This window comes from Taudactylus pleione, unplaced genomic scaffold (genome assembly GCF_031769625.1).
Source record: "Taudactylus pleione unplaced genomic scaffold, aTauple2 ptg000345l, whole genome shotgun sequence".
Taxonomy (NCBI): Eukaryota; Metazoa; Chordata; class Amphibia; order Anura; family Myobatrachidae; genus Taudactylus; species Taudactylus pleione.
The window spans coordinates 437,702-452,073 of record NW_028284746.1 but is presented as its reverse complement, the minus strand read 5'-3'; the positions used below and the strand labels follow the sequence as shown (position 1 = coordinate 452,073).

The window sequence follows — 14,372 nt, the reverse complement described above, 5'->3', positions numbered from 1 at the left end:
ACCACATTACCCCATGGTATGCCTGTGGATCCCTATGGATCCTGAAGAAGAAAAATAAATAGTAAATAAATAGCTGTCATTGCAAACACAGCTTGTAAAGTGACAGTTAGGAGCTGATTAATTGGTACTTCATCTCCGTCCACTCTATCTCTTTCCAAGGCTTAGTACATAAGCAAAAAGCGAGCTCTCGCTCTGAATCAGGGCGGCCACTTTTTTTTTAATACCCGGCCTCCTGGCCACTCGCTAAGCTATGGGTGACCACCCACAGCTTTTGCGAGCGGCCAGGTGATGGTCGCGACCAATGGGCTTGCGACGAGACCCTTGTGGTAGGGTTTCATTCCCGCAAGCCCCAGTGAGCTTCTTGCTCTAATAGAGCAGGAAGTTCACTACTGACATCCATGAGTGATGTCAGTAGGGCCGCCCACAAACGTCAGGCGTTCCTTCAGGAACGCCTCCGTTTGCCCAGCCACCCCCATCCCCGCCTACAAAACGGGGTGAGCTGTCGATCAACATTGACAGCAGCCCCGTTTGTAGCGAGCCCCGGAGCGAGTGCGCAGTGCCCCACCATCGACCCGCTTGCGAGCGGGTCTGAATGAGGTCCATAGTCCCCTAAGAGTCTATTTCTGAGTCACCTGCAAAGTAGCTGTATTAGCCGGAAGCTGCAGAATCCAGATTTATTACCTTATGCTAATGCGGTATCCGTTCCACTAATATTTGGGTCTGTACGCCTGCAAACGGGAAGCACACCTCAGAATGGCATGGAGCTCTTGATACATGCCCACCACCACACTGACACATGTCAGGGTAGTTACATGTGGTCACATTGTCAGCGCTGGGTTCACGCCCCCCAACTCCCTGTTTCACAGATCCGGACAACTCAGAATAGAATGGACATATGCATAAATCCGCATCTATGCATGTGCTGTCTGCACTCACCCTCTGAATCTGTGCTGCCCCTGGGTGTGTACAGTTTTACTATGGAATGTGACTAAATATATAGCATATACAACTAGATCAAAGGACAAAACATTAATAGTCATATAGGGCTCTACTTACTACAATCCGCATATTGAATACGATTGTAGTGTGATATTACCGAGTGAATTCGCATTGCGAATTCAGGCAATATCACAGGGATTTACTATAAATCCCTTGCAGGGACAGAGCTTGCGATATAGCTCTGTCCCTGCGGATCCCATCCGCACTCTAGTCGCGGTATTTTCGGAAAAAATACCGCGACTAAGAGCCCGCGCATGCGCCGACCCACCGTCGCTGCTGCCCCCCCCACCGGCGTTAAGCCCCGCCCCCAGCGCTAAGCCCCACACCCCACGATCGCAGACCCCCGCGACCCCCCCTCCCCCCCGTGACCCCCCCTCCCTTCATTACACTTACCTGCATCCTCCTGGCCTCCGGTGATCTTCTCCGGGCTTCCCGATCAGGTGATCTCCCATACTGCACTGGGGCCCGATCACCTGATGACCGGGCAGCAGTGCACTGTGGGAGACCAGCTGACCGGAGAGGAGCCATCACCGGAGGCCCGATCACCGGTCCCTGGAGTCAGGTAAGTAAAAAAAAATGTTTAACTTTTTTTTTTACAGCAATCAGCTTGCCGTCTATTTAGACCACACAGCTGATTACTGGTACCGGCTCCCGCTTCTGCTCTCCCCGTTAGAGCAGAGTGGGAGCCCGGTAATCGGGGGAGACCCTGGATAACGCCACCTCCAGGTGGCGTTATTATCACAGGGCTTCCCCCGGTATTTTTTTACAATTTATTTTTAGTAACTCTGGTCAGATCACATTTCCCATTACAATTATGGGAAATGCGATCTGCTTTACTAAAAATAAGTGATACTTAGGGGTTGGAGTAGAATTTTACTAATTCTACTCCAATTGCCCTGTAATAAATACAGGTGAAACTAAAATAATGTGAAAAGGGTGTGAAAACACCCTTTTTCACTTTATTTTAGTAAAAATAATGTTAATAAATAGAGCCCATAGTGATAGCAAAATAAATATTCAACAGATGTGTTTAGAAATGTACAAAGGTATAAAATATAAAGGTACACAATCAGCAAGGACTGTTGGATTTATTTTCTCCATATACAATGTTACATATGATAAGCATAATAACCACTCTTACAAATAGTACAAAAATATTTAACAAAACTAGCTAACAAAATAATGTTGTATTTACTATTACCAGGATTTCTGATTTTCCATTATTTTAAGTGGACCCATTCATTTTTTATTCATGATTTAACCACAATGGACCTCATTCAGAGTCGGTCGTAAGCGGCCGCTCGGTCGTACGCCTAACGACGAGAAACTGAAAAAGGAAGCAATCGCAAGGCCTGTCGGTCGCAACCAAAGTGACGCCAATACGTGAACAATGTACCTCCTCTAGCTAGCGAGTGATAGCAGCTAGCGATCAAGTCAATCGTCAGTCACTGTCAGTCACTGTATGTTAATTTTCTTCTGATGGTTGCGGCCGCTTGTGTTATATTGTTCAAATGTCATTTAGTTCATGCTGATGTTTTACTGGTAGTGCGTTTGTAAATAAAAAAGATTTTAAACCCGGATTTTGGAATAATAATGTTTTGTTGATTTTAAATGCATGTTAAATTAACAAAAAACTGCATAGAATAAGCCATCCCCATGAAATTTATTTATTCTTATTATTCGCTAATGCTAACGCAGCTGAATCAATTACAAGCCAATTAGCAGTGTTATTAGCTACAACAAACGATTATTAGCTGCTTGCATTGTGTGGCTCAAAATAGAAACATCAATCCTAACATCAATAACATTCGATAGTATCGATTGTACTCTGGGGCTTGAGAGAGCACATACCCAACCTCAAACTGTACGATCAGCCAGGCCTCGAACCTGCTCGCAGAGTGACGTTTTACTACTTCCGGCCTTCTATGTCGGTCGTAGCAGGTAAATTATGTACGCCCCTAAAACGCTCTGAAAACGTTGAGGAACGCCTGCGTTTTCAGACCACCACCACCGTCAACACCCACAAACGGCCTTTCATGTCAATCAACTCTTGGAAGCCACTTCCTGCTTGTAAGCAGTACGATCTACAGCATTTTGGATCGCAAAGCCTCGTACGCACATGCGCACAACTAACCATGCGCATACGTGGTTTGGAAACATCGGATACGTACGACCGAGCGGCCGCTTACGACCGACTCTGAATGAGGTCCAATGTCTGTATATGAATTACAATGAACAAGGCGCCTGATTCAGAGATGGACGCAATTCCGGTGTTTACGCAATTGAGCGATTATCGGTAATTTAGGCATGTGTTTCAGGTGCACTGCGCATGCGGCAAGTTTAATTACCGATGGCGGTCACAGCGAGGATTTGGCCACAGTGTGTTGACATTCAGGGAGCATTCGGGGAAGGTAACGGGGGAGTGGCGATGAAAACGCAGGTGTGTTGTGACTGTTTTGTGGGATTGTCGCAGACTGCGACTGCGATCCCGTACACAGTTGCAAATGATCTGTTGTCTCAGTTCCGGCGACCATTCTGAGTCACCATAGGATTACAATCCACTGATCTGCGACCGATGCAGCATCTTTGGATACAAATATCAGGGGTGGAGAGATCGTGTATGCACTCTGCGCCAGCTGCTGAACACACTGGCAAGGGTACTCGATGTGTGTTGATAACATCTGTGTCGGGAATCGTGGCTGTGTTCAGGGCTGCCATCAGACACTGTGGGGCAGATAGCTCCATGTGTACGGTGTCTGACTGCCATGTGAGAGGTGACAGGTTCAAGTCCTGGGTATGACAGTATTTTGAAATGTGTGTATTATATAAAAGAGAATGTGACTGAAGGTGCTTGGAGAGGTGACCAGGTGGAAGGGGAGTGGGGGAGATAGGGGAGGCCAGGAGATGCTGGGGAAAAAAGAAGAGGAAGCTACAAGTAAGAATGATTATAAACAGAAAATTGACAGGCCCAAACAGCGCCCCCCTGCATTGCTCCGTGGCACATGTCGCACCACCCTAGTTACGGCCCTGCATCTCAATACAAATCCTGGCAGCTGCGGCATTTGCATATATTCTCACAGTTGCTGCGCACAAATTTGCAGCAGTGGTGACATTAGTGTCCATCTTTGAAACTGGCTCATAACACACAAGCATTTAATTTATTGTGTTCAATATTGGTGTCCCTGCTAAGGGGATGCAGTCAGGAAGCCGACGGTCACAATGCTGACCGCCGGCTTCCCGACTGTCAAATCCGGGCAAGGTACTAATGACAGACGTCGAAATCCCAATGCCTGTCATTAGACCTCTGCCGGGAGCCCGGCGCCCGGCATACCAATCGAAGGTAAGCCGGGCGCGGACAGATGCGGGGAGGGGAAGGGTTAGGTTTGCGGCTCTGGGGGGGCACGTAGGGTTAGGCACCTCCCCCCTGGGAGGGTTAGAGTTAGGCTAAGGGAAGGGGGGATAGGGTTAGGCACCCCCGGGGGGAAGTTAGGGTTAGGCACCCCCCTGGGAGACTTAGGTTTAGGCTGCGGCGAAGGGTGGGTTAGGTTTAGGCACTTAGGGGAGGGTTAGGGTTAGGCATTAGGGGGAAGGTTAGGGTTAGGCACCCCTAAAGGAGAGTTAGGTTTAGGGGTAGAATAGGATTAGTTATACTTAGCTTTTTAGCTGTCGGGATCTTCACCCCTACCGGGCTTCCATGCGGCCAGCGGTATTACATACTGATTCCTTGCTAAGTGCCATTAGGTTATTAGAGTAACCACTGAATATATTAATTAATTGGTTATGCAGTGCAGGGCCAGCCCCCTTCATGCAAGCAGCAAAGTCTTCTCCAACCTCTTCATCCTCATCCTCCCTATCTCCAGCCTCATTAATGTAATACCTGAAGACTATGATGTTATACTGAAAGCCAAGGACCTGACCTATGATAGAGGAGGAGAGGGGAGCTACAGAATACCCAAAAATAAAACTAACTGGGGAAACCAGGGCAACATTTGGAAATGTCAGGCTCCAATACAAATAGGTAACATGGCCATGGCGTACGGGTATGGCCACATATTGTTGGAAATCTGGGTACCCAGTCACAGATGCTGTGCCACCATTGCTGCGGAAGTCTGTGTTTACACCATGTTTTAGGCGTGGCAGTGTCTATTGGTCAGGCCTGGGCCTATGTACTTTGCACACAACCCTCTCAACACCCTTGGTGGCAGCCTCCAGAGCGATGTATCCTCTGGAACCAGGGCTACTTTGACATTTCAGAACATCACAATTGCAGGCTCCCATATTTATTTGCATAACACAAGGTTTATCTGAATCCCACGGTATCCCAAAATAAAAGTGTTTTCTTAAGAGAGCAATAATACATTATTTTATGTTTCCAGTGATACACAATTTTCTGTATAATATGTTTTAAGATGTTAGGAATAAATAAGTGGCACTGCTATTTGGTTGCAGCTCGCACTTCAACAGATCTCACTTCTTAAGGCACTGAATGCTCCCTTTACAGTTCTTCTATCTATTGCTTTAAAAGCAGGTATCAGCCTTTACAGGAGGGAGGGTGTAAAACCCCTTTAAGCATTTACTGCCAACAGCAAACAACCTATGCCACAGCCTGCCCTACACTTCAGTGTTCAGTTACATAGATCTTGCGTCGTTTGGCACCTGCAACAGTGGGCAAAACGTTAGATGTTCTAGAAGCCGAGAGGTACCAACTCCACTGCTGGTGGTGGTTAGTCAGTAAACAGTAGGTATGGGGTAATCCACAGAGATCTAAATGGGTGTAAGATCTCAAAATGACCTAGTGGTGGTCGAGGCTAACGCATTTCTCTGATTATAACAGTTTCATCAGAGGTAAGTGGACTATATAAAATAGGCATCAATTTGCCAGCCAATAGAAGCATCAGCATTTTAGTCCTCTGCATTTGAATTGCTCCAGCTTTTCTTCTCCAGTCCCGAATGGGACTGCACATAACTGCAGCAACAGGGTCATTCTTCTCTGGAGCTACTCACTGGTCACTGACCGGACTACATCCAGGACTGTCATGCCCGTTTATATTTACAGAACTGGTAACAGATACTCTCCTTGTTTTCCCAAAGTGTTACTTTTCAGTCTCTCTAATGGAGATTATATTGACTCTCAACACATTAACCCATTGTTGATACTGTACTGTTGCCTACCAAGGCGGAAATAGGACACGACCCCTGACAATGAAAGGATTAGTTTACTAACAACCTGCTAACGGTGCAGAGGACATTTTCATTACTTTGATTTTAATGCAACTTACATTACTACCACAAATCTTACCTTCCGGTAACACAGGCGTTTTGTTACTAGTGGCCATCTGCAGTATCTGGGCGAGGTGATGCTGACCAGTGTCATGAAGTACCGCACAGAACATAGTGAAAACATGGCGGTCTGCACTTTTCAGCACATCGATGAGTTTGAAAATCTTTCTGTCTGGAAACTCTTCCAACTATTTATTATAGAACATATAAAAATAAATTACAATTTTACATTGGGACATGGATGGAACTAAAATAAAAATGATGGTAAAATTAAATTGATGGGAATGTAAATTGGTGGTTTTTTCCTAATATGAAATGTGTACGGACTCCCCCATACCCGAGTCAGATTGGTACCCACTGGCCGCACCTTATGGAACACCTATTGCCAGGGTCTCTGCCCATTATAGCTACTGGTTAAAGAACCAACTACCATGCATACGTTATTTATATATAAACTTTCACCGAAGACATTTCATTTTCAAGTTTGAATGTCACAACAACATCAAAAATGTATAAGTGAAACGACATTATGATCTCACAAAAGTCCAAGTATAACTGAAAACTAACAGAAAAAATATACAAAATGTAAATTAACCATCACAGAAGAAAACAAAACTATTTTGCAACTAAGATGTAGTTATGAACCCGGCGGTCGGGATGCCGATGCTCAGAATGCCAGCGCTGGAATCCCAAAACCAGCATCCCGACCGCTGACATCGTGACGGTAAGTATTGGGGTTATGGGGAGGGTTAGGGTTAGGTACTAGAGGAAGGGTTAGGTTTGGGATGCGAGGGGGGAGGGTTAGGTTTAGGCTGGAGGGAGGGAGGTTTAGGTTTCGGTTGCGGGGATGGTTGGGGGTAGGGTACTTACTGGCAGGTGTCGGCATTGTAACCCAGTCGGGATACTAGCGATGGGATCCTGAGCACTGGCATCCTGTACCCAACCCTTGCAACCTACTGGTACACCTATAACCCCCGCTCTGCCGACACTGCCAGGACCCCCAAGAGTTAAAACCCCTAAGAGAGGGTTAGGGTTGGGGGGGTAGGGTTAGTAATAGTAAAAATACACACCTGTCGGAGTCTTCTGTTGCCGGTTTTCCGCCGGTATTTCATACAAATCCCCTCCAATGTGAGTAATTGCAAGTCTATGTCCATAACCTTTACAGCGACATGCCCGCGACACTCCCATAAAACATCCATAAGAAAGACCATCTTCGTGCTTCCGCTTAGCCACCTCCCTGTCATCGCCCAGCACTTTCCTAACATTTGTGCTTCCATGCATTTCCCGTGCGTCTCAATTACAACTGTGACTCTTCGCGCGTGGACTCTGGGCCTGATTCAGAGCCGAACGCTCTGACCAGAGCGCTTGCTCTGAATCAGGGCCCTCCTCATGAAAATGGAGCGGCCTCCTGGACGCTCGCATAGCTGTGGGTGACCACCCACAGCTTATGCGAGCGTCCATGATGATGGTCGCGATGGTCAAGACCATCGCGACCATCGGGCTAGCGACGGAGACCCTGCGGTAGGGTCTCGCTGCCGCAAGCCCAGGAGTGATTTTGGCTCTATCAGAGCCAAAATCACTCCCACTGACATCACTAGTGATGTCAGTGGGGCCGGCTTCAGACGGTATGCGTTCCCATGGGAACGCCTCCGTCTGGCAGCCACGCCCCCGGCACGCCCACCAAAGGGCGCGTGCTGTCAATCAACATCGACAGCACGCCCCCTTTGGTGCGAGACCCGGAGCGACGGAGAGCCCGTCGCTATCCGGGTCTCGCGCATGCGCACGACGGAGCTCCCTCCGTCGTGCGCATGCACAGTGGGGCAACATCGACCCGCTTGCGAGCGTCCTGAATGACCCCCTCTGTAAGCATGCGCAGTAACTGTGTCTGACATGGGCAGTGAGGCTGGCTCAGGGGTCAGGCCCTGTGTGCTGGTTGTTGTGTGTTTTCTTTTTTTTTTTTTTTTCCATTTGAGCTACAGAGGATCAAGAATGAAGAAATTTTAAGTTTTAATTTTATTTTATATTAATAAAAGGTTTGGGGGTCTTTATTTAATGAAAGCTGAAAATCATGTATTTGTATTATTTATAGGTTGTAAAAGGAAGATAGAAAACTGGTGATAGCAAACAGAGATGGTAAAGAGATGGCTGGGCAGAGGGAGCAGGACACTGGATAGACAGGTCAGACACAGTATAGAATCCAGAGCTAAGAGGGGACAGAAGACAAAGGCAAAGAACTCTAATCCAGGTAACAACCAGAGCAATAGGCTAAAGGTCTGGAATACAAACAAAATGATTCTGGGTTACAGTCTTGCATTTAGTTGAACAAACAGAGCAGTAAACCATACATAGAGACATAGGGCCTGATTCAGACGATGTTTGGCCACTGCGCATGCGCACGCCGGAGCCGGCTCCGACGTGCGCATGCGCGAGACCTGGCTAGTGACGGGCGCTCCGTTGCACTGGGTCTCGCACCAAAAGGGGGAGGCTGTCGATTTTGATCGACAGCTTGCACCGTTTTGGAGTTGGGCAGGGGGGGTGGCTGGCCAAATGGAGGCGTTCCCGACGGAACGCCTGCCGTTTGGGGGCGGCCCCTCTGACATCACGAGTGATGTCAGTGGTGAGCTTCCGGCTCTATTAAGAGCCAGAAGCTCACTGGGGCTTGCGGAACGAGACCCTACCGCAAGGGTCTCGTCGCAAGCCCCGATGATCGCGACCATCACCTGGCTGCTCGCATAAGCTGTGGGTGGTCACCCACAGCTATGTGAGCGGCCAGGAGGCCATCTTTAAAAAAAAAAAGGAACGCTCTGAATCAGGCCCATAGTACACAGAATCTAGGGTTGGACTAGGGACCTGCCACAATGGGCCTCATTCAGAGATGCATGTAATGTTGATGTCAGACACAGTAAAACAATTTGTTGCTACTGGGCAAACCTCAAACTCGCAGTTATTGGTTAATGATGGTGGTTGTAGAGAAGATTTATTCGCAAAGGGAGTGACAGGGAGTCAGCATTTGGGGCAGGGTACAGGGGGAGGCTAGAAAAATGCAGGTGTAGTGAGTATGTTTTTCTGGGCGTGCCCTAGAGAGCCTCATACACACGCAGCTGGAGAGGCGTCATAGGTGAGACGCTCATTCTGAGACAGCATAGGTGCAATGTGCGACCAATGTTACTGTTACTATATGGGTTGTTATATAGTAAGTCCATAGCCTCCAACATGACCCCTTCCACCATGTACAAAAATGTGGTGTAGTACTCTGTAAAATAGGCAATATTTTCATGCTAACTTTTTCAGTGAAATTATCGGGTTGGGTATGAAATCCCAACGCCGCAAGCCCGAACGCTGAAGATCCCAACTGGGGCTGTTAAGTGCCCTAACCCTCCCCTCTCTCCCCCCTAACCCTCCCTTAGTGGTGCTGGTGCCTAACCCTAACCTCCCCCCAGGTGGTGCCTAACCCTAATCTCCCCACAGTGATGCCTAAACCTAACCCCCACTCCCGCACCCTAAACCTGACCCTCCCAGGGTGGTGCCTAACTCTAAGTCCCCCCAGGGGTCCCTAAACCTAACCCGCCCCCCCCTGCGGCTAAGCGCTAACCAGGGGCTGGCTGGCAACTTTTAGCCTGGGGGGCAAATGCATGCAGGCGGCCCTGGCAGAGGAGTAGCGTGTAGCCAGGGTGCCTGAAGAACGTGCGTGCTACGGCGCTGCCCCCCTCAAGTGTTTCAGGGAGGAGGCGGGTCCATATGGGATTAATGTAAGGTAAAAATAAAGATTAGGGGCAGCCCCCTGTCGTAGTGCCCCCATGTGCCAAAGGAGAGAACACCCTTATGCAGGCCTCCAGTAGTGCCCCCCCCTATGCAGTGCCCCTTGTGCCCCCAGTAGTAAGCCCCTTATATAGTGCCCCCAGTAGTGGTCCCCTCTGTGCAGTGCCCCTTGTGCCCCCAGTAGTAAGCCCCTTATATAGTGCCCCCAATAGTGGTACCCCCTATGCAGGGACCCTTATATAGTGCCCCCAGTAGCAGTCCACCCCCCATGCAGTGCCCCCAATAGTGGTAACCCTTATGCAATGCCCCTTAAATAGTGGCCCCAGTTGTAGTCTCCCCCCTATGCAGTACCCCCAGTATTGCCCTTTATATAGAGCCCCCAGCAGTGGTCCCTCGATGCAGTGCCTCCAGTGGTAGTCCCCTCCCCTATGTAGTGCCCCTAGTAGTAGTCCCCTCCCCCCTATGCAGTGCCCCTAGTAGTAGTCCCCTTCCCTTATAGTGCCCCTAGTAGTAGTCCCCCCCTTGTAGTGCCCCCAGTAGTAGTACCCACTTGTAGTGCCCCCAGTAGTAGCCCCCCCTCGTAGTGCTCCCAGTAGTAGTAGTCCCCCCCTTGTAGTGCCCCCAGTAGTAGTAGTCCCCCCCCTTGTAGTGCCCCCAGTAGTAGTCCCCCCCTTGTAGTGCCCCCAGTAGTAGTAGTCCCCCCCTTTGTAGTGCCCCCAGTAGTAGTAGTCCCCCCCTTTGTAGTGCCCCCAGTAGTAGTAGTCCCCCCCTTTGTAGTGCCCCCAGTAGTAGTCCCCCCCCTTTGTAGTGCCCCCAGTAGTAGTAGTCCCCCCCTTGTAGTGCCCCCAGTAGTAGCCCCCCCTTGTAGTGCCCCCAGTAGTAGTAGTCCCCCCTTGTAGTTCCCCCAGTAGTAGATCTCCCCCCCTTGTAGTGCTCCCAGTAGTAGTAGTCCCCCCCCTTGTAGTGCCCCCAGTAGTAATCCACCCCCCTGGTAGTGCCCCCAGTAGTAATCCCCCCCTGGTAGTGCCCCCATAGTAATCCCCCCCTGGTAGTGCCCCCAGTAGTAATCCACCCCCCTGGTAGTGCCCCCAGTAGTAATCCCCCCCTGGTAGTGCCCCCAGTAGTAATCCCCCCCTGGTACTGCCCCCATAGTAATCCACCCCCCTGGTAGTGCCCCCAGTAGTAATCCCCCCTGGCAGTGCCCCCATAGTAATCCCCCCCTGGTAGTGCCCCCAGTAGTTCCCCCCCAGTAGAGACTTAATAAAAAAATAAAAAAACACTTACCTGAAACTCCCGCTTCAGGTCCCGATACTTCTACCGGCTCCTCCGGCCGCTTTGCATTATGGGAGAGACGTCGTCATGACGACGTCTCTCCCATTACCCACTGTGGGAGCCGGAAGATGGCTCCCGCAGTGGGAGCAGCAGCAGCTGATGAGAGTCTGACAGACTCTCAGCGGCTGCTGATTACAACAAACACACAGCTGCCGGCTCCGGCGGCTGTGTGTTTGTGCTGTGTAGCGCTGACCGAATTCCGTCCGGTCAGCGCTACACACGCGGTGCAGTCTGTGTCACAGTGACACAGACTGCCCGCGGCCCGCATGACGCTGCGGCCCGGGGGGCACATGGCACCCTGCCCCCCGGCCCAGCCCGCCACTGGCGCTAACACTGCCCAGCTTACCTTTGTTCAGGAAGCCGTTTCTCTAGATTCCGGCATCGGGATATAGACGCCGGGATTTAGTCAGACGGCTTGCCAGCCGTCGGCATTTGACTGTATCCCAAGTTATCTGTTGCATATGCGCCATTGATGTTTGCGCTACGGACATTGGAAGACAAGTGACTTGTCTAAGGTGACAATGGTGATCTTTGCACATACTTGGGCAGCAATATTGTAGAGAGAGAGAGAAAGAGAGAGAGAGAGCGCAATAGCTGCACAGCAAAGCAATCATATAAATTTGCCCAGCAATGACATCACCGCTGTTAGCAGCAAAGGTCAGCATTGTACAGATGTGTTTTCATACACTGAGGCTTCAGTCACACCAAACAGCCCCTCTCAGCGGTCCAGGTCCTGAGCGACTCGGCCGCACTGAGCATCTTATTCACACAAATAAAACAACTAGAAATGTAAAAACTACTTAGCTAGACTGTACTGATCAATAAGATGTGCGACATTTGTACACCTGTGAGTGAATGAGTGTGACTCTGTATAGGAAGAGCTAAGATGCAGTGGCCGCAGCTTTTTCTCACAAGTTCAATTCGGTTTCATCTGCGACTTTATACGCATTTAAAACTAAATCCTGTGCTGTGCGTCTCTAGTACACTGTGAGTGGTGTGTCGCTGCGTCTGCGATGCCAACAAGACGCAAAATGTAAACAAAAATTTGCAACGCTACACCTCTCGGAGCGGCTCAGTCCTGCTGGGTGTCTCGCGCCGTATGGCGTATTCTAGGTGTATAAGGAAGGACACATCTGTACATTACAATTAACTTTTATCTATGTGATACTATTTTTTCAGGTAGCTCAATGTGGGAAATTGTCTGTTTAATGGGAAAATAAAACGTTTGATGCACAAAACAGTGGTTTTCCCCACCTCCAGTTGTCCTATCTGGTCAGTTGTCAGGATCCCATGTTCTTTCAGCCTTCTGTACACAGCAGAGGTGAGAGACAGATGCTTCACAATGAGCTGGTGATAGTGCTGGAGAATTCCACTGTGAGTATAATCCTTCTTTGCTGTAGAATCCACTAAAATGTCACAACATGTACAGTAAGGTTAGAGGAGCCGCCGTGCAATCATCGCAATTGGCAACTTTATTAGGCATGTAAGTACAAAACTATCATCTTGGATAGTCATATATAGAGACATACAGAGACATATCTGAATATGGGGTCTATGGAGCTGATTCAGACCCGGATGCTAAGCTGCACTCTCACAGAGCCAAAAGGGGCCAGGTATGCAAATGCCGCGATCGCACTGTCTGGTGGAAGGACACCCTCTATGCCTTAGAGAGCGACGGCAGAGCGAACGCACGCCAGTATAAAGACGCCCATCTTTCTCTCTCCCACGTCATCTCCAGGAAGTGTGTGATTAATCGGTGACAGGGCCGCCATCAGGGGGGGACCGCTGGGCCTCAAGTGAGAGAGAGGAGAGATAGGGGGGCCCGGTGGCAGCGGCAGCCAGGGATGGTAAAGAGAATAGCTATACATCGCCGGCAGTATTTCAACTATTAGGCGCCGTGGAACGGCATCCAATCAGGAGCGGAACGGCATCCAATCAGGAGTGGACGCTCCTGTTTGGCTGCCGGTTCGCGAGCTGTGATTGGCTCGTGGCCAGCGCCATAGTTGAAATGCAGTCGGCGATGTACAGCTAGTCTCTCTGCCATTCCTGGCTGGCCGCTGCCACCTGGGCCCCCATGTCTTCTAGCTGAAGAAAGAAAGGTACTCCTTGACCTTGCCGTGTGCTCCTCCCTAGTCCAGCCTCTCCTTCCCTATGCTTCCCCCCAATCCAGCCAGCCATCCCTGTCCTGTGCCTTCTCTCCCTAGTACAGCCATCCTCCACCCCCCCCCCAAGTCCATCCAGCATTCCCTGTCCCCCCCAATCCAGCCAGAGTGATTGACAGGAATTACCATTTGGGTGAGGTGACGGGGGGCTCGTGGTCGGAGAAACGCAGGCGTGCCAGTGCATTTGAATGCCGTTACAGGGGCGTGCATAAATTAGCCACTACGACGGCATACGTAGTTTGAGTGCTCACTGCATACAGGCAAGTTAGCAATTTATAAGTGAGGTCTGACCTGCTGTAAATGGGCGAGTGGCTCCGATGTACTTGATGTAACCAATGTTTTGGCTGGATTGCAAGGAATTATGGATGTGCGAGAGGGGAAGTGGGCGTCTGCATGTTGTCCGTGCGAGTGCTTTGCAGTTGCACATCTTAGCATATTTTCGCAGCATACTTGTGTACCAGATTGAAGCAGCGTTCGCATCAGCGATCCTTGCTGAACCAGGCCCATAGTGCGTATACCCTGGCCGATTTAAAAAAATTGTCCTTCCAATCCATCGGAAAATGAGTAATCGTTTATAAAAAATAATCTAGTTTGTACCCAGCTTTAGGGTCGTATTCAATTAGGCAGCGAAAAGTCTGTGCTGGACTTTTCGCTCCACATCGCTTATTTTCTGGGGATAAAGTATCGGGCGCGTGCCCGCTTTATCCCCGTATTCAATTTGGAGCCTGCGGAAAGGTAAGTATCGGGAAAAATAGGGGAATTTTCGGGAATTCATCCTGGGACCCCCCTTAATGATGTACAGACATGGGGGATCACTGTGGGTACCCTCCTTTTCCCCTG

At 49.6% G+C, this 14,372-nt stretch overlaps 1 protein-coding gene across 2 annotated transcripts in view; it reads right to left on the bottom strand.

Annotated features, from left to right (window-relative positions):
• Positions 1 to 14,372, bottom strand: part of LOC148508767 (uncharacterized) — a 45,055-nt gene that overhangs the window by 14,408 nt on the left and 16,275 nt on the right. For both annotated transcript variants that reach the window (XM_088444022.1, XM_088444023.1), the window contains exons 2-3: positions 12,625 to 12,776; positions 6,299 to 6,467 (exon numbers count right to left, since the gene is read on the bottom strand). In XM_088444022.1, the coding sequence (XP_088300148.1) occupies positions 6,299 to 6,467; positions 12,625 to 12,776 (321 nt within the window). The remainder of the gene's footprint in view (positions 1 to 6,298; positions 6,468 to 12,624; positions 12,777 to 14,372) is intronic.